General features: G+C 36.3%; 3 protein-coding genes across 3 annotated transcripts; 2 read left to right on the forward strand and 1 right to left on the reverse strand.

Annotated features, from left to right (window-relative positions):
* The first annotated feature begins 6,873 nt into the window (after window positions 1–6,873).
* On the forward strand, window positions 6,874–11,814 carry LOC113318143 (auxin response factor 3-like). Its single transcript, XM_026566268.1, has 13 exons — window positions 6,874–7,864; window positions 7,952–8,008; window positions 8,116–8,337; window positions 8,510–8,594; window positions 8,709–8,799; window positions 8,909–9,073; window positions 9,362–9,481; window positions 9,560–9,635; window positions 9,815–9,977; window positions 10,085–10,618; window positions 10,710–11,032; window positions 11,130–11,329; window positions 11,408–11,814. The coding sequence occupies exons 1-13, from the start codon at window positions 7,568–7,570 to the stop codon at window positions 11,523–11,525; spliced, it is 2,451 nt and encodes an 816-aa protein (XP_026422053.1). The 5' UTR covers window positions 6,874–7,567; the 3' UTR covers window positions 11,526–11,814.
* Window positions 11,815–12,033: 219 nt separating this feature from the next.
* Window positions 12,034–13,926, forward strand: LOC113317691 (UDP-glycosyltransferase 79B9-like). The gene has a single exon (XM_026565833.1). It carries the CDS (start codon window positions 12,102–12,104, stop codon window positions 13,542–13,544), a length of 1,443 nt encoding a protein of 480 aa, XP_026421618.1. The 5' UTR covers window positions 12,034–12,101; the 3' UTR covers window positions 13,545–13,926.
* Window positions 13,927–15,467: 1,541 nt separating this feature from the next.
* Window positions 15,468–18,813, reverse strand: LOC113315142 (uncharacterized exonuclease domain-containing protein At3g15140-like). Its single transcript, XM_026563453.1, has 6 exons — window positions 18,415–18,813; window positions 17,817–18,019; window positions 17,010–17,090; window positions 16,424–16,549; window positions 16,122–16,245; window positions 15,468–15,999 (listed from the first exon to the last, which is right to left on the reverse strand). Exons 1-6 carry the CDS (start codon window positions 18,712–18,714, stop codon window positions 15,799–15,801), a joined length of 1,035 nt encoding a protein of 344 aa, XP_026419238.1. The 5' UTR covers window positions 18,715–18,813; the 3' UTR covers window positions 15,468–15,798.
* Window positions 18,814–19,476: the final 663 nt, after the last annotated feature.

The raw sequence follows: 19,476 nt of genomic DNA on the forward strand, positions 1-19,476 counted from the left end.
GGCCCAACTTTTGCAACTGTGATATTTTCTAGATCACCAAATTGCATCAGTAATAACAATAACAGTTATTGGGCTAATCATCGCGTTCTTATATATACATATCCCGGTCATGATACTGATTTAGAAACAGACGATTATTAGATTTACCAACTACACTATTAAATCCTGTCCTGGTATTACTCGTTTCTTCATTTGGGAATAAACAATGTAAACAAACTTATAATATAACAAACTTATTTTTCCTTTGTGGATCGGAAAAAAAAAATAAAAAATATAACACGAAAACAGTTAGCTCATTCTTTTATTTTTGGAAAGAAAATTTGTTGACCATCTTCGTTGTTTCGCTAATTCATTCATTTAAGATTCAACTACCAACAATCAGTGAGATTTGCAGTAAAAAAATAAAAAAACACATGCAATAATATATTGCATGCAAATTTTGTATTTTAAAAGAAGTATGTATGAATGTCGTATTGTCTAGTGGAGTAGTGGGTTGGGGAAAGGGGTAACAAATAGAGCAAAAATTATAGAACCAGAGAGAAACATGATATTGTTTTATATTTTTAGGGGAAAATAAAAGGTGAGAGCATTCAAATTCAACGGTGTGAGTTATAAACAGTGTTCGGGACCAATAAGTTGGGGTCTTTAGTGTCTAATTAGGTATTGAAATGGTTCTATCGTCCATGCACTTTATAGTTTGATCATGACATATCATAAAGACTCTTGCAACCTTCAATTTATGTGACCCTGATGGTCAGCTTTTCAAATGCCACGTTTCATTCGCAGGGTCATCCTAACTTGACATGGTTTAAATGCTAGTTTTTCTTTTCTTTCCTTTTTTTAATCTCAAAATCTAAAATATCTAATGATTTTTTTTTTTCTTTTCCCTTTTTTGAAGCAATATCTAATGGATTGAACAAATATCTAATGGATTGAACAAGTCGAGGTTCAATAAATTCACCAAAATTTAAACTCACTTTGAAATTTATAAATTTGTGGCCGTGCACGAGTTAGAGCAACTCCAATGAGCGCCATCAAGTTTGTTGGTTTACTTGTCCTGATGGATAGACAAACTGAGTTTTGTGTAGTCGCGAAAATATTCCACGCGACAAATTAAGATGAGCGGGTTATTATGGGACGGTCGTTCCATACCAATTCAATCGTTTCTTGAATTTTTCCACTATAAATATTTTTCTTGAAATATTTCATGGTTATTTTTCTTTTTTATGAAGCTAAACTTGAGCTTGCTGCAAATAATATGTGTAGTAATTTAAAAAAAATAAATTGAAATCGGTAAAAAGGAAAGAGTTGTGCAAGTTTTAGAAGATAATCCAGGAAAATGCTAAAAGGCAAAGAAAAGCTCCAGTTTCGAAAGTTAACAACCGAAGTTTCAAAAACGAAGGCGAAATAGTTCACGATAGCGCTGAATGGAAGATACGTCAAATGAAACCAGGAGGCCAAAGATTGTATTAGATTTTTTATTGATGTCAATATTTACATTTATTATTGTCTAAGTTTATATCTTGCAAAAGAAATGACAATAATATTAATTAATGAAAATATTAAGCGATACTTATTACATTTAGACTTGCATATAAAGTAACTTGATTTCATAACGACAAAAATAACATTAAACTATATCAAATCCAGGGACATAAATTAACCTTATAGAGATCATAGCATTCAAAATGCTTAAACTTTCTTCTGTTTTCTTCAATAAATTGGGCTTGAACTAGTTTTCTGAAAAACAGATAAACAACAAGTTAATATGATTTTAATTCAACTACGATGCAGTTGCTCAATGAGGACAAAGGTATTAAGATACTCACTAGTTCTTCGTTGGACAATCCAAAATTATCACGGTGAACCATCCACAAAACTTCTGTATAACGTCTGACATCCTTATTGTTGAATGAAAATCTTATTCTTCCATAGTAAAGAGAGAGAGAGCCCTTCTGGTGCAGTACAGATGTGATTGAGATCGATTATATTTAAGGACGTGGAAATAAGTTGTGTAAAGAAAAGGTTTGTCGTGAGTTTCCTGCCATTCATTTAGAAGCTATTTGGATCACCTCTGCTTTAGTTATACCGTTAAATTTCTCGATCAACTTCCCTTACATTAGAACGGAATCGCTAAATGCATGATAATGTGAGATGAGATAACTACTATATTATAACGGTCATATTTTTCCTTTTGTTAATCATACATTGCAACCAATATTTTTCAAACACAACCGAAAATGTTCTCAACCAACACCATGTTTTCTAAAGACAAGGATAAACAAATTGTACGTGTGGTAGCAAAAGAGGTCTGTCCATTATGTTTCATGGATGACTATAGTATGATGTACCGCCTTTGGATGAATTCAAAGCGTCCACATGTAGGTTGTTCAGCTAACAGAATGGTCACTGAATCACAACCAGAAAAGCTCAGGTATTTGCAATGTCAAGATGCTAATTGTCGTTAAGAACCACGAATGCTAGCTGATATTATAAAGGAGCAATAAGATGAAAAGGTAGCAGCATCGTGGAAAACCGGAAACTCAAAGCTATTTTAAAGAAGCCACAACACGAGCACTGCGGAGAAGCAACATCATGGAAAAACATGAAACTTAAAGTCATATTGGAGAAGCCACATCAAGACCACTGCACATAAGTAAAGTTTACAAAATGGATGATTAGTGAATGCTCAAGTCCTGGTTGCAAATACTGTATACTATTGCACACTTAAACAAAAGAAGACACATTTGAAAATACTCCTGAAAATGTCTATCGTGTTTTAAGTTGGAGCGGACTGATTAAGTGGATGAACTGATTCCAACATCGTTATTTTGTCATGTGCTTAACTGACGGAAATGTCTTTGTATTTGTACCATCTGTTTACTAGCATAACCAATTTGAGCATTTCTTTGTTGAATCAAAGTATATTAAATTAAATAAAATTACATTAGACTCAATTACAACTAAACCATAAAAGCGAAGTAATTAACATCCTCATTTGTGGAGCGGCTTGTGGAGCATCTAGAAGGCAGAAGGCGTTAAACCTGTGAAGCTCTCTAAGGATGATGTAACATTCTAAAATCTGAAAAGGTCTTTCGTTAGTTTGCTACCATATCGCTACAGCTCTTTGGATCACTTCTGCTTCAGTTTCACCGTTAAGCCTATTTCGGTTATTCTGCATTAGCGTACCTAGAGTGGTTGAGAACACGACAAATTGATTGAAAACAAGCACACAATCCATGGGAATCACGGTTTCTCAGATTCCCTGTGTCTGCAGCGAACATTGCAAAAAAATTGTTTCAAAAATGTCATTTGCGAAAAATTCGTAACACTATGGATATTTTCTCTTGTTTGAAAAACATAAGCTAAGCAAAATGCTAAATCTTCTTCCTGAGTAAACTTAGGACCACAAACTTTGATAGACTTTTTTTTGTGGATTTTCTTCCGAAAGATTTTGAGAATGAAAGATGAAGACTAAAGTGAAATTATAAGAAGGTGTGGGTGTAGAAGGTGTGGTTTTGAATTTGAAAATGGTTGTATTTATAGAGAGTGGAATTAGAGCATTGGATAAAAATAGCCGTTGTCGGCTCAATCAAAGACGAGTGTCTCATTATGAGACGAGTGTCTCATTATGAGACGAGACTCAGCTAAGTATAGGCCGACGACCTACGTTAACGTGCTCGTCTCAACTTGAGACTCGATGGACAAACCCTTTTATTTGAGGGTTTGTCCATCCATTTTACTTGTTTTCCAGTCCCACCGTGAGTGTAAAATGTGAAAATCTGTTACTTTGCCAGTCCCGTTGGACTTGCTCTTAGATATATTAAAGATGAGCAAGTTATTTTATTATCTTTGGGTCTTTTGACACGTTTATTCAATATTTAGATGATTTTGGTCTCAGTATTAGAGCGATTCTTTCTTCACTTTATTTGTGATTTGTTCAATCTTTAATGGTTGGTTTTATGACATGTAATTCCAGATTCAAGAACATCAACGATTTAACACAGCAGTGCATCTGGATTTTTCGTTTATATATACCAGCTTACAGGGTTAATATATATATATATATATATATATATATATATATATATGTATATATATTTAGCATTTCTTACTAATAAAAAAATAAACATTCAGAATGGTCAGACCTGATTTCAGATTATACCGTTATTTCTCTCTATTTATCATACATGAATCGGATACCTTTGCAGGTTTTTGATTTTCTTGTGTTTTGATTATTTTTTCCTTGTAAACAATTATATAATCACCTTTTTGGATTAGATGAGATCTGATCGGAATGTTCATCAAAAATAAAAAAAAAAGAATAAGTTGATTGGATTATTCAACATTTATGTGAAATTATTAGAGTGATTCTAGGTTTACTGAGAGTCCTCGCGAAAATCTCACTACGAGAGAATCTAATGGTGGATTTGGCAGTAATTCTACCATCGGCATAAGAAACATTTAAAATAGCCACCACCCTTTATATCTCACAGTGAGATTTTCGCGAGAATCACTCTGTCAACCTAGCAGTTTATATTATTATGCATGTCAATCTAATCCTATTTTTATCCAATTACAAATAATATGATCTAATCACAATATATTATAATAAATAAATAAAATGATATCAGATAATATTACATATACATTTGACTGACGGTGCCCATGGTACGGGTCAGCTCAGTTTTTGAGTGAATCAGAACGGAAACTACTCGGTTTCATTGAATCATAAAAGAAAATTATCGTTTTCCATATTTGATTCGTTCGGTTTAGAAACGTTCGACAATGATAAACTACTAATACACCAATACTCGAAATATTATTTTTATAACAGTTGTACGTTGTTTTTTCTTTAATAAACAAGAAATTATGTCAAGATCAATAAAGTAATGTTGGGAAAGGTCGTCGAGAAGAAGAAGGTAAATCAATTCTAGGATTAGCGATAAAAGTTATGTCTATAATAAATCGAGTCATGTCTATGCCCTTCATTGATGAGTTTAAACCGATAATGTCGGACCGCTTTTCGGGATAAGCCATAGCCGAACCATGAATAATCTAAAACCATTAAATTATTATAAAATTAGTGGTTCGGTTCATTTTTTTTTGATTCGTTGTTTTTGAGGTTTTATCCATCCATGTGCAGCCGTACTTTTGAAAATAAAATCATACTTTAAAGTGTATTTTTATATATTTACAAAAATGTCACTCCCTTTTTAAATTAAGAAAATAGATTTAAGTTATTTATATCTTTCAAAATACAAATTGATTTTTTTTTTAAATTTATATATATATATATATTTGAAAAGCTCCTTAAAAAATCTATGTAATGTAGTTTGATTCTCATATTTTATGAGTTCTCAATCATTATCTACACATTGTAGTATTGGCTTACTTAGTTATATGTGTGTGATAAATTGGTCAATGCATTTTACTTTTACTTTTACTAAAAAAAAAAAAAAAAAAAAAACCTCTCATGTGTTTATTGGAAAACTAATCAAAGTGTTGATACTTGACATAATTAAGAGTTTCGTTCTGTTGGAAAATTGGGCTGAATTGGAGGATGAATATGTATACAAGAATGTCATTCTTCTAACTTCGAAGCTTTGTATAGTTTATTTTTAAAAAGTAGTTCGAACTTTCCTAATAAATTGACAAGTACAATAAATCAATAGATCAATACCTTTGGGGAATAATAAATCTTTAACAACATAATCAGATTCAAAGATTATACTCCATTCTTTAGATCAAAAATATATAATGAAACCATGGTAGCTGGGTTGTGGGCAACCTGACAAAACATGCCGAGGGGTTGATGGAGCGACACTCCTTGGCGGGTGCAGCTCCACATCCCGGAAACATTGTACATATGTTTAAACCTTAATTCAAATATCAATGTAAAATTCGGTTATGTTGTTAGGGCTTCATCGAACATCGAAGTCTGAAAAGCAACATTCCTGTTAACTAGTATTTTCATCTTCTTAAAATTTCCGACATGCCCTTATTTATCATGTCTGAATAACTCTAACATTAATCTTAGTATTAGAATTTGACATGACCAGTTCCATCTGTAGTACAACTTGGCTTTTTTCTTAAAATCTCAACACATCTGATTTAAATGTGTTTAGCTCTAATTAACTTTCGAAGTGTCAATTTTCTCAATTGAGTAGTCACATAAGAAATGTAATAATTCGCATTTATAAGAAAATTTTGTAAATTAACTGAAAATAATACATGAACTAACATATTTGAATGATAGTACTTTGTTATCAATTCCATCAAAAACCCAATTGAGATGTCCCAACAGAGTGACACGCCATAAACATAGTACAAAATTCTTTCAAATGTTCACACTTCACATGTAACTATCCTCAGCATACATATCTCATTAAGAGTTGTTGAAAATTTGAAATGAAACGCCGTCCCTCACAGCCTTGATAACAGTTGCAACGGGTATACCGACCGACGATCTTGTTCACAGGGACAAATATACCGAAACAGTATATAGCTGTGATCGGAAGGGATTATACTAAATCCGTGAAAGTTAAAAGGAAGAGACACGAAGGAAAGGAGATAAAAGTAAATAAGAAAAAGTAAAGGACAGAGGGAGGGGGTGACCCACTCATGATGATGACCCCATGGTCATGATCATCATCATCGTCCCCATTTGATATGATATTATTATACAACCCGGAAATACAGGGGGAGTTTTGAGTTTTCACTCTCTCTCATCGATCCATCAACAAAAAAAAAAAAGTCTGTCTTCTTCTACTTTATCTTTTACTTCTTCTTCTTTTTTTATTTAATGTGGGACAAGCATTATTAATTATTATTACTGGTCTCTCTAGAGTGACTAACTAGCTAGACTGTCTAGTCTCGTCTCTTCATATTTTTCTCTCTGGTAATAAATTCTGACACATAAAATTGCCCCAGCCAGCAGCAACTGCTACAGTCCCCTCATCTCCTCCTCTCCCCCTAAGCATCAGCTGCAACGCCACCAGTATAGCTGCAGTATGACCAGATAGTAGACAGACAGACTCAGGCCACCACCATCTTCTACTTCTTCTACATAGTTGGGATATACATACAACTAGCTAGGAACCAATTCTAAACCACACCAACAAGAATCCCCCCACATACAAAGGGATAGAGATAGAGATATTGACAGTGAGTGACTGTGAGAGAGAGAACCTTTTTGGGGAAGGCTTAAAGAGCGAGAAACGAAAGAGACTATTACAAGAACAGAAACAGCAGCAGCAGCAGCCCAGAAGTACGGGCGGTGCGCATGGGATAAAGAGAGAAAGAGACGGTCTCTCTATTTTTTAAAGTTTTGACTCATCTTGTTTTAGAAACGTTGAGGCTGCAAAACCTAAGCAAGAGTTTCTTGTTTTACTCTATCCATCAACACTACTTCTTTGGTAATGCAGAGATTCTTCTTCCTATAAACATTCTATACCCATTTCTCTTCATATTTCACTGTTATTTATCCTACTCATTGTTATTACTTAGATTAATTCTCATCTCATCAAGGATACTTCATAGTTCTTTTAGTTGTTTGGTTTTGAATATGGGAGGATTAATTGATCTCAACAATATCCTTACCGAGGATGAAGATGATGATACTACTACAACTACATTACTTTTGTCTTCTTCATCACCTTCATCAACTACAACGCCACCACCTTCTGTTTGTTTAGAGCTATGGCATGCTTGTGCTGGACCTCACATTTCTCTTCCAAAGAAGAATAGTCTTGTTGTTTACTTACCTCAAGGCCATTTAGAGCATATTTCTCAAATCCCACCTTCTCTTGTTTATGATTTACCTCCTCATGTCTTCTGCCGGGTTGTTGATGTTGCTCTTCGTGTAAGTTCCTCTATCTCACGCCTCATTTTGTTGTAGATAATTTTGTTAATTAATAATAATCATGGAGATTGTTTATTTATTCAACAGGCTGAGCTTACCACTGATGAAGTCTATGCCCAAGTTTCCTTGATTCCTGATAGTGAGGTAATAATAATCATCTTTCTTACTGGCTTTGTGTTTCTCATACTGTTATGATCTTGGGTTGATGATTTTTGTTTATAACAACATTGAATTTGTGGTATGAAAATCAGGTTGAGCAGAAATTGAAAGGAAATCAGATGGAAGAGAATATGGTATTCATTGATGAAGAGGAAATTGAGGGTGCAGGTGGTTTAAGTAACAATAAATCAAGCAGTATTAGTAGTACTACCACACCCCACATGTTCTGTAAAACCCTTACTGCTTCTGATACAAGCACCCATGGTGGTTTTTCTGTCCCTCGTCGTGCTGCTGAAGATTGTTTCCCTCCTCTGGTAGGTTTTCAGCAAATGCTCTAAATTTGCTTAATTTTTTGAAGTTGTTTTGTTCCATTTGGAGTTCTGTTTTACATTCTTAGGATGTAATTTAATGGATTACTAAATGTGGTTCATACAATGAAACAAATTATTTTAATTGATATTTTTTTGGTGAATGTTGAATTTGTAGGACTATAAACAGCAAAGACCTTCACAAGAGCTTGTTGCAAAGGATTTACATGGTATGGTGTGGAAATTTCGACACATCTACAGGGGTATGTATGTTCAATGGTACAGAAGTCTTACAAATCCTACCTTAGTTGCAATGTGTTCAGGAGATTGAAAGTTCTGCTTAAACATTTTTAATGAGTTTTTACTCTCTCTTGCAGGTCAGCCTCGAAGGCATTTACTTACAACTGGATGGAGTGCCTTCGTTAACAATAAGAAGCTTGTTTCTGGGGATGCTGTGCTCTTTCTTAGGTATATACATTGTTGTAGTCTTATCATCTTAGCTTAAAATATGATTTTTCAAACACTAGAGGTTGTTGGTATCTTCTTTCGGTGACTTACTGTGTGATTCTTCGACCAGGGGCGAAGATGGAGAACTGAGGCTGGGTGTCCGGAGGGCAACTCAGTACAAAAGTGGCGGCTCGTTCTCAGTTTTTGGCAGCCAGACCTGTAACACTAGCACACTCACATCTGTGGCTAAAGCTGTAGCTGCAAAGACTCTATTTCACATTAATTATACACCAAGGTAACTAGGTGTTCCGATTTGAGTTGCTATTGTTGGTGGTATTATTGTATGATGTTAGGATTGAGGTTTATTCACTTGTCGATTTTGTCTCTGCCGGGAAAAATATACCATCATTGTATCACCAATTTCACCATAGATTTGAATTACATTTTCAGAATGTTGAAACTTTTGAACTACATTTAATTCTGTAGCATGTCTGGAAAAAGGAAAAAAAGATGCTAGCAAGTATAATGTGTTTAACAAACGAGTCAAATGGCAGTGCACCTGAGTTTGAATATTCATTTGCAGGGTTAGCCCGTCAGAGTTTCTAATTCCTTTCCAGAAGTTCTTAAAGGGGTTCGGTCTTTCGTTATCTATTGGAATGAGATTTAAGATGCGATTTGAAACTGAAGATTCGACAGAGCAAAGGTTTGACAAGCTTTTTGCACTTCACAAAATGCATCTTTCCTGAAGGAAAAGACTATCTAAATTACTTGCATTCTGCAGATGCACTGGAATGATTGCTGGGATTAGTGAAATGGATCCTGTTAGATGGCCCGGTTCAAAATGGAGATGCCTGTTGGTATGTTTTCTTGTAATATTTTTTGAGGCTCTTCATTTGCTGCATTTAGTAAGGATCTATGCATTATCCTCGAATTTCTATCATCTTCTTGCGATAGCTTATACTCATATATGTCCCTGCAATGTGGCATGTCTCAATCGTTGAAGATTCTTCCGCTAAATGTTTTAACTCATTAACAGGTAAGATGGGATGATAATGTGGAGATGACTCGGCAAAATAGAGTTTCTCCGTGGGAGATTGAGCCATCTAGTTCATTTTCAGGGTCAGGAAATTTGTCACCGCCTGGTGCTAAGAGAGCCAAGATTCGTTTGCCAGCACAAATAGCAGATTTTCCTGCTCCTAGTAAGTGCGGAATGACAAGTAGCTTCAAATGGACGTTATTAAAGAATATTTGCAATCTTTTCTATTTCAAGCCAAGTAATCTATTTGGTTATTTCTTTTTGTTACAGATGGGGGTGGATATTTGGACTTTGGGGAATCTTTTAGGTTCCAGAAGGTCTTGCAAGGTCAAGAAATTTTGGGTTTGAACCCTTCTTACGATGGTTATGATGTGCAGAATCATCAACCATTCGGTATCAGGAGGTGTGACCCTGGTTCAAACAGTAATGGGATGGCTGGAATACTAAATGGCGTCAAGGTACTTTCAGGAACCTCTGATATTCCCAACAAAGGCGGCTTTGGAGAATCTGCCCGATTCCCGAAGGTCTTGCAAGGTCAAGAATTATATTCAAAAGCACCACAAATGAGGGGCTTAGTGGATAACAGATCTCGTGATAGTGGTGAGTTTGGATATTTGGATGGGGTTCACAGGTCCACCAATGGTAGTGCGTGGCCAGCAATGTTGCATGGCTACAGTGATGTGCAAACCAGAGCACCATCAGTAAAGGTGTCGTCTCCATCATCGGTCCTAATGTTTCAACAAGCAAGTACTCGGGCTGCAAATCCTGGCCATGCTTATGCCTTCAATAATAATCATGAGAAGGGCAAGTTTCCTAGTTTATTTGATTATCTTGAGCCTTAGTATACCAAACTAATGTCATAATTATCTTATACATGTTGGTTTTTATACCACAGAAGACTCGGCGTCCATGTTTGCTCCAGAACTGTGGAAAGAACATCAACTAATGAATTTTATGCATCCACCTACCTCCTTCGTGAATCGAGCAGGATTGATGGGTGAACGAGGTTTGGCTACCAGTAGAAATGGTTGCAGACTCTTTGGGTTTCCCTTGACTGAGGAAACTCATGTGGCAAATGAAGAGGATTTCAGCACTACTCCAATTACATCTCCATCTTCAAATGAGAACTTGAACCCAGACATCCCTTATGTAGCGTGTACTGAAAATTATTTGGATCCTACCAGCTCGGCAAAAGCATTTGGACAAAGATGCACCAAAGTAGGTGAATCTTTACATAGCAAACACCCTTGCTCGGAATAAGATCCTTACTTGTAAAATTCTTTGCTAAGTTATATAGCTTTTTGTTATGAGATAGATACTACAGGTTCACAAGCAAGGGAGTGTTGCAGGCAGGGCAATTGATCTCACCAAGCTTGAGGGATACCCTGATCTGATATCTGAGTTGGAGCGGCTTTTCAATATGGAAGGTCTTTTGAACGACCCGAAAAAAGGATGGCAAGTTGTTTACACTGATCAAGAAGATGAGATGATGCTAATTGGAGACGGTCCTTGGAAGTAAGTAACTTATCACATTATTATACACACTCCTCTACACTGTCATTTTTCACTTAGCCAAATCTTCAATGTTTACAGGGAATTCTGCAACATTGTATCGAAAATATTGATATACACCCGAAATCAGGAGGTGGTGGAGATGGATAATAATGGGAACAGTTCCGAAGGGGAAGCTGCTATCTTTAGTATACCTTGATGTTCTCTGGTTCCACATCTCCGTGGTTTAGTATATTCATTCCCTATTTGTATGTAAGATCCCTAATGCAAACCGTGGCATTATTTCCCTATTTGTATGTAAGATCCCTAATGCAAACCGTGGCATTGTTTGTTTCTTTTGTGATTGCTTTTAAATTGTACCAACAATGGAAGATTCTTGCTGCAAACTGTAGCATTGTTTTGTTTGTTGCTGCTTTACGAATTTACCAACATTATGTTCGTTTTGTTAATGTACTTTTGCCATTTATGGAAGGAGATTTGCTTTCAAACTTTTATTGAATGGAGCCTGCTCCCTGTATCCTGGAAAGAAACATTTTAGGCCAAGAAGTGAAACCTATTTGAACCAGCTAAAATTTCGTCCTTTTTCTGTTCAAATTCATTTGGCCATAACCAAGGAAGCTCCCTTAAAAAGTGGCCAAGCATTTTAGCCAATAAAAAAATTTCATTCCTCTTATTTAGGTACATGTTAGAAAATTATAAAAGTCTTGGTTGGATACTTTCGATATAAGGTAAAGGAAATAAGGAAGAAGAAAACCAGGAATTGTTTAAAATCTTCATGAGTACCAACGACAACAGCAGCAGCATGGACAAATCAACATTTCACGCAGCTATGCATCCATGGTTTGCTATGGGTCACCTAACTCCGTTTCTTCATCTCTCTAACAAATTAGCAGAGAAAGGTAACAAAGTTTCTTTCTTTTCTCCAAGAAAAACAATCACCAAATTGCAACCATCTAACTTGTATCCTAATCTCATAACCTTCTACCCTCTTGATGTTCCCCACGTCGATGGCCTTCCTCATGGCGCCGAGACCATGTCTGACGTTCACATCTCTATCTCTCACCTCCTAATCGCAGCTTATTATCTTCTGAAAGACCACGTTCAGTCCCTTCTTACTGATCTCAAGCCTAACGTCGTGTTTTATGATTTTGCGGAATGGATACCTTCATTTACAACTCCTCTTGGCATCAAATCCATTCACCATACCGTTGTTAGCGCAGCTTCAACCGCATACCTGCTGGTGCCTTCGCGTCAGCTTGACTCAGCCAGCATTGCGCGTTTGTCTCCCAACGGGGAAGACAAAACTAATACTGAAATCAAATTAATGGGTCCTCCTCCTGGTTTTCCACTTAATTCTCCTGTGATGCTTCATCGACACGAGGTTAAAACCATTACATCGTTCGCCACACGTAAGAACGAAGTCACAGGTTTGTCTTTCTACGAGCAAGTGACGAATTCACTGAAAGCATGTGATTACATTTCTATCAGAACGTGTAGAGAGATCGAGGGTCCTTACTGTGACTACATTGAGACTCAGTACGGGAAGCCAGTGCTGTTGACAGGTCCTGCACTGCCCGAGAAACTCACCAAACCTCTAGAAGAAAAATGGGCTAATTGGCTTGGTATGTTTAGTCCAGGATCGGTTCTTTACTGTGCATTTGGAAGTGAATGGGTGCTAAGAAAAGACCAGTTCCAAGAATTGCTTCTTGGTTTTGAACTCACGGAAATGCCTTTTTTCGTAGCATTGAAACCACCGGTCGGTTGTACCACGGTAGAAGAGGCATTACCAGATGGGTTCGAGGAAAGAGTTCGACAAAGAGGTGTGGTTCATGGAGGATGGGTTCAGCAACCACAAATACTGGCGCATCCTTCCGTTGGATGTTTTGTAACACATTGTGGTTTTGGGTCAATGTGGGAAGCCCTCATGAGCCATTGTCAGATTGTACTGATGCCACATTTAGGAGATCAGTTTATGAACACAAGAATATTAGCCGGGGATTTGAAGGTAGCACTGGAAGTGGAAAGGAGAGAAGAAGATGGTTGGTTTACTAAAGAGACTTTTAGTAGGTTAGTGAAAGGGGTAATGGATGAAACAAATCCAATCGGGATCGAGATTAGAGAAAATCACAACAAATTGCGAGAGACGCTGTCAAATACAGCTCTTGAAAATTCCTATACTGATAATTACATCAGTAAGATACATGATTTGGTGAAATGACGCAATATTGGAGCTATTTTTTTTTCTTTTTTCTCATTTTGTTGTGTTCTCATTTTCCCTCTCCTTCCAGTGGTGATCATGTAATAGAAGCATCAGTCAGCTAATGTATGGAGATATTGATGAAGTTACTTTTGTGCGGGATTCCATGAACATCATGCAAAGGCAGGAAAACATTGCGGCTGCTAATTTAGCTTTATTATGTAATAGATTAACCAGTCAGGAAGTCTTTGAGTGGTTAGATCGAAACTTGAGCCTGCAGGTCTGGGCTCTCAGGCAGAAACTCTGTTGATCTGTCCTTACGTTTTTTTTTTCCTATATAAAATAAGACATATAATGTAGAATATTGTATGATTATGCCCATCATTATATGAAAGGTAAAAAAGATCTATGCACCCAAGGAAGACCAGGATCCTATGTTTTTCCCATCCCAGTGCAAGAACCAAGCACAATTCTATGCTTTTTGCGAGAATATAAGTCTGTTTACCTTTCTCTCCAGCAGCTCATCTCAGTCTTGCACCCTATGCAAGGCAATGATTCTTATCTGTCCACCTTGATCTATAATAGTAATACTCCGCATCACTTATCAATTACTCACATGGTTTCAGTTAAAGATAGAAGATTCAATTCTTTCATCTGTCTTTGATCCTTTCTCATACAACTATTTCTCTAGTTTCTTAAAAAATCAATTTTTTGGACGATGGCGATTTCTTCGACTTATTGGCCAAATTCTATTTACTTATTTTCATTACATCAAGAATTTTGTTTCAGCAAAGTTCAAAGAGGAGCATGTTGATAGTACCACTAAATTTTTCTAGTGTAGTCATTACCATTGATTCACAACTAACTTCAACATGCTCTCCTAGTTTGGTGAACCTCATTGGCATCTCTATATCATCCATATCATCCTATTCCAAGTACACAAGGCACAAGCAACATGAAGTTATATTTTTTAAGCAACTTCTATGTGCTTTTGCGGATATGCATCTATAACACATACAATTATAAGGACACCTTAACTAAGAAACCGTATATACAGTGAAAAGGAAGAATATGAAGAAGAGGAATACCTTGTCTTCAATGCAAACTATGGAGCAACTGCAGTAAGATAACGATCATGTCACAAAATAGCAACTTACGTACCTCTGTATATCAGTGCCATCACTGCAGAGATTTTTTTTTATCTTCACCAGAACATGGTTAAGTATATATGTTTGCCAGATGAGTTCTGGAATGAATAAGTCAGATGTGTTCCCGGAGCGGCAGCTCTTTTGTAAAGGTTTGAAACATTGGAGTATCCTCATTTGGGAATATCTGTCCATGAACGAATCCGTTTGCAGACAGTCAACAGAACTATGTCACATTCTCATGCTCTAGCATGCGGGACTATTTTCCGCTGCCGAGCATGACCACTGTCCTCCCCTCCGCAATCTCTTCAAAAGCAAAAACAACTGAAGAGCGGGTAAAAAACGGGACCACTACTACAGAGATATGTGGAGAGATTTCCATTTGAACCTCTCGGATAGAGCTGGGAAGTAGAAAGTTGGTCAAAGAAATAAAATTGGTGCTAGAAAGTCTCTCTGACACTGATTTATATGTTTACCTGACATTACTTCATATATGTTCATATTTGTGTGGGCAACATCTTGTAGACTCTTCATTAAGTTAGCTACAACTCTGTTTGTTTTCCGAAAAGGAAGGCAACAGTCACCAAATTTTGAAGTAATTATATGGAAGATCCCATTACCCCACTCTAGGGGCATGATACTAGTAGTAGTACAGATTAAAACAGTCGACGCTTATCATCCCCACTCTTTGGGCATGAAAATTTTAGTATAGCTGCGTCTCTAACATAAGCAGCTTGCTTACTGCTAAGAATGAAGAGACTTGCCTTACTAATTTTGAGAAGCATGAGGTTGTCAAGCATGCATGAAGAAAACCAACTCATTTTATGATACCCTTCATTGTGACCAGAAACAATATTATGTTATGGCTAGAAATATTTTACAAACTAATAATCACAAAAAACAAGTGCCTACTTTAAACCTTGGTGCCAGAGTCTTAACCTGAACACTCTGTGAAGCCTGTGGAGGTAGCAGATGCTTAAGAAATTCCCCAGTGGCCGTGAAAGGTGACAGGTAGATATGTTGCTTTATTATTTTCACCAGTAAAATGAAAGAAAGAGATGATACAGAACCTGCACGACGAAGAAAGCTTGCTGCCACCAAAATCACCAGATATTCATCAGATAAGCAGTTCAAACGATCCGATTCTTGAAAAGGAACTCCACCTTCTCAAGAGAACTGGAACTTCTCCTTGCAGTAATCTGCATCAGGGCACCATCTACAAGAATGCGTTGCAAAACTCTTGCAATGTTCTTGGTGTCATCAATTCCAAGATGGTGTTTTCCAACCAATGGCATGTTGAGTTCTTTCATCATAGTTACCATTCCTGTGGCCTAAAATTCACAAGTAGATAAGTGAAGGTATATCAATCGAGTTTGTCTTTTTAGGTAAAGGAAGTCCCGCAGATCTAGTTTCAAGGGAACCAAACTTAAGTAAATTTCATTAATTTACACACCCTTCTCTTGTAAAAGTTGAGATATATGTCTTTCAAATTAATCCACTCCATGAAGTACGGGGGTAACTTCATACTTGAATCTTTGCACTGCTGAGGGACCTTTGTCTTCAAATCCCAATTTCCACTAATATCAACAAAAACTAGATGTTATTAAGTAAGATGAAAAGAATACCACAGAAATTAAAATCATAGTCCAAGAGTATCTGTAATGGATAACATTCTCGGTTTTGATATGCTTTCCAAAACCAATGAAGACAAGACCTCTTTGTATCATAGAAGAAGATACATATTTATCTACTAACCAAGTAACAAATGCAGCTCGATGTAGAGCTCCTCCATGTTCCGGCTCCCACAAATGATGATTGGTCATCCAAATTTCAAATTGTTGAATTACTTCTTCAAATGTGATTGCTGTATCGTGCCAGACACTGGAGATCAATGTTAGCTATACCCCCTCACATAGCTCTAAAATAATCAATTACTTTTCATTATCCATAATGTACTAACAAGGACACTCCTCTTTAGAGATTTTCTCGTGCCCGACACACAGACACAGTGCGTAAGTGTCAGATACAAACACTTCAGTGGGTACTTGCACATAACAATGTGAGATGTTGTGTGCGAGCACACTATATATGAACATAAGATATATCTAATACCTTGAATTCATATGCAGTACATTAAACATCTAGCAAAACAATTTTTAACCGCAGAATATAATACGTTATATCGGAGACAAGCAGATAGGTATGTGCACATATCTAGCTCACCACGTACTGACACATGTAACCTAATCGTATTATATCGTATATGTACACAGACGGTCATATTTTAATCTCAAATTGTACTGGGCAAAAAGATGAATTAAGATACAACTTTATCACATACCGATCAACTCCAATTTTTCCATATTTTCCTTCAATATATTCCTCCACTCTCTTCTCGCTCATTTTGGTAGGCCTCACAAACCTGCAAGTGAAGAATATGCACAAGGCAGTTAACAAAAAACATACTTCATATAAGGTAAAAATGGACTAGGGACTCACTGGACACATACAAAGTACAAAAGTATTTAGCAACAAAAGAAGGATTGTGAATGCAATCTCAAGGTAGCACGATATATATACAAATGCAAAAAAAGAAGAAGAGAGAATAGGAATCAAAATAGATGTTGATAAATCGACAAAACTAAAAGCACCCGTCGATAACTTCTAGATTAATGTTTGAGAAAAATAAAAGTATGGCTCCGCCTCCAAAAGACTAGCTAATAAGTACGTATACAACATACTAGAAAGACACCCTTGGGAAAGTGCCCCTCTGTAGAAACTTGCAAATAAAGCTAAATAAACAGAACTCCTAAGTGATCCTGCAACAATTATGATCCCTATTCCCCTTGATCGACCAACAGCAACAAGTTGGGTTCAGCATAAGGTTTCACAATGACATGTTTGGAGACTCAGATTACCATTAGGTGTAACACTGCCATATTGTGAGGGTATGAAACTATCCACTGAATGTCTGTTGCTAGACTGAATCTCAAAGTTTGATGTCAAACCAAAACCTCATTTATTAGAAAGATTTTATATTGTCGGTACGGAAGGGGAGAAGAGAGTGGTCGAAGAAAGAAATATGAGACTACTTCTGAAGTATTAATATAACCTTACAGCCTAAAAACACATTATATATGCTGCTTACCTGTGGAAAAAATCTACAAACTCCAAGGTTTTTGTATCAATTATTATAACAGGAAATTCAAGAATCTCAACTTTCCCTTCCAAGTCGAGCACCAAAAGATAATCTAGATTTTGAGCACGCACATTTTCAAGATCAGCAACATTTACTTGAAGACCAGAGGATAAATCATGAGTGAACTTCTCAAGATGCAAAGGATCGTCCATCTACAAACAAAAAAATATCAAGTTAGACGTTGTAAAGCTCCACATTACACTTAAAAACATTATTACTAAATACTGATACACTTAAAATTCATCTGAACGACATAACAGCCACATTTCGCAAAAGACTGAATGTCATACGAACAGAGAAAATCCCCAAAGAAATCAATCTTCCTAATACATGCTATGGGGTAGTAAACCCAAGATGAACTAACTGAAATCTAATTTTCTGTGAAAACATTTATCAAACAAGTTGGCAGCAGCTACTATTACTCCCGCATCACATTCAACTTTTAATAAAGAAAACCTAAAACTCCACAAAAGAAGCTATTTTTAAGTTTGGGTTTTCGTAAAATCATACAAATGGAGCATGAAGATTAAGTCGAGTATGTGCTTACCATGGTGCATTTTTCTTGTGTGTAATACAGACAAATCGGTTTCCATCTTTTGGACACTGCTGTTGTTGTTGCTGTTACTAAGGGAGTAATCTCAGTAGATGTAGACTTCAATGTTACTGATGAAGATGGAGAATTATCCTCCGCTTTATCAGTTATAGTAGGAGGAACAGAAGAAGAAGCGGAAACAGAAAAAGTACGAACTACCCTTCGGATTGGAGTAAGAGGGTTTAAAGGAATCACTAATGACTTGGATGATACAATACAGAAGCTTGATAAAGGAAATCTAGCTAAGAACGCCATTGCTCTGCTCCTCTGAGAAATTGAAATTATTGGGATAAAACTTTATCTTTACATTTCAATTTTGCCGCATCTCAAGTCTAAACTGCTGTATGGGCTTAACTGTTCTAATATCCAACAGGAGCAACAAGTATATAATTATTGAGAAAACTATTGTAAGAACCGTTTTTTCGGGGACTACTCAAAAAATAGGGGGACTACTCTCAAGTTTTTGGAGTGGTTACCGGTAGTAATTTCCAATCACCACTTATCTGATTTTTTAAAAAAATACCTACTTTACCCTTAATGATAAACTTAGTTAGCGTGATGATTAATTAGTATTAGTATTATGATTAGTAACTGATTAGTTAGTGATTAGTGAGTTATATTAGTGGGATTGTTTTGTTATAACATTATTATTGAGAGATAAGAAGAAGAAGGAGGAAATAGGAAGAAGAAGATGGGTGAACCCAATTTTTTTTTTTTGAGTTTAGTAATTATGATTTGGGTGATTCATGTGATGATACCTCATCCTCAGAATCAGAACCCCCTTCACCTCATAGTATATTTGTCAATACTTCTAATGATCCGGAAATGAGTTGTTTGTTAGATGATGAAAGCTTTTTGCCCCAAACTCAAGCTAACCAAAAAAATGATGGATTTTATCAGCCACAACCTGAAGATGAAGCTATGGGTACTCAGGTATGCCTCATATTTAGTTAATGTAGCTTGAATTGTGCAAAAATTTAGCCAAACTCAAAATTTCTGGAAAAAATTCGGTTAGGT

Source organism: Papaver somniferum, chromosome 10 (assembly GCF_003573695.1).
Source record: "Papaver somniferum cultivar HN1 chromosome 10, ASM357369v1, whole genome shotgun sequence".
Classification (NCBI taxonomy): Eukaryota; Viridiplantae; Streptophyta; class Magnoliopsida; order Ranunculales; family Papaveraceae; genus Papaver; species Papaver somniferum.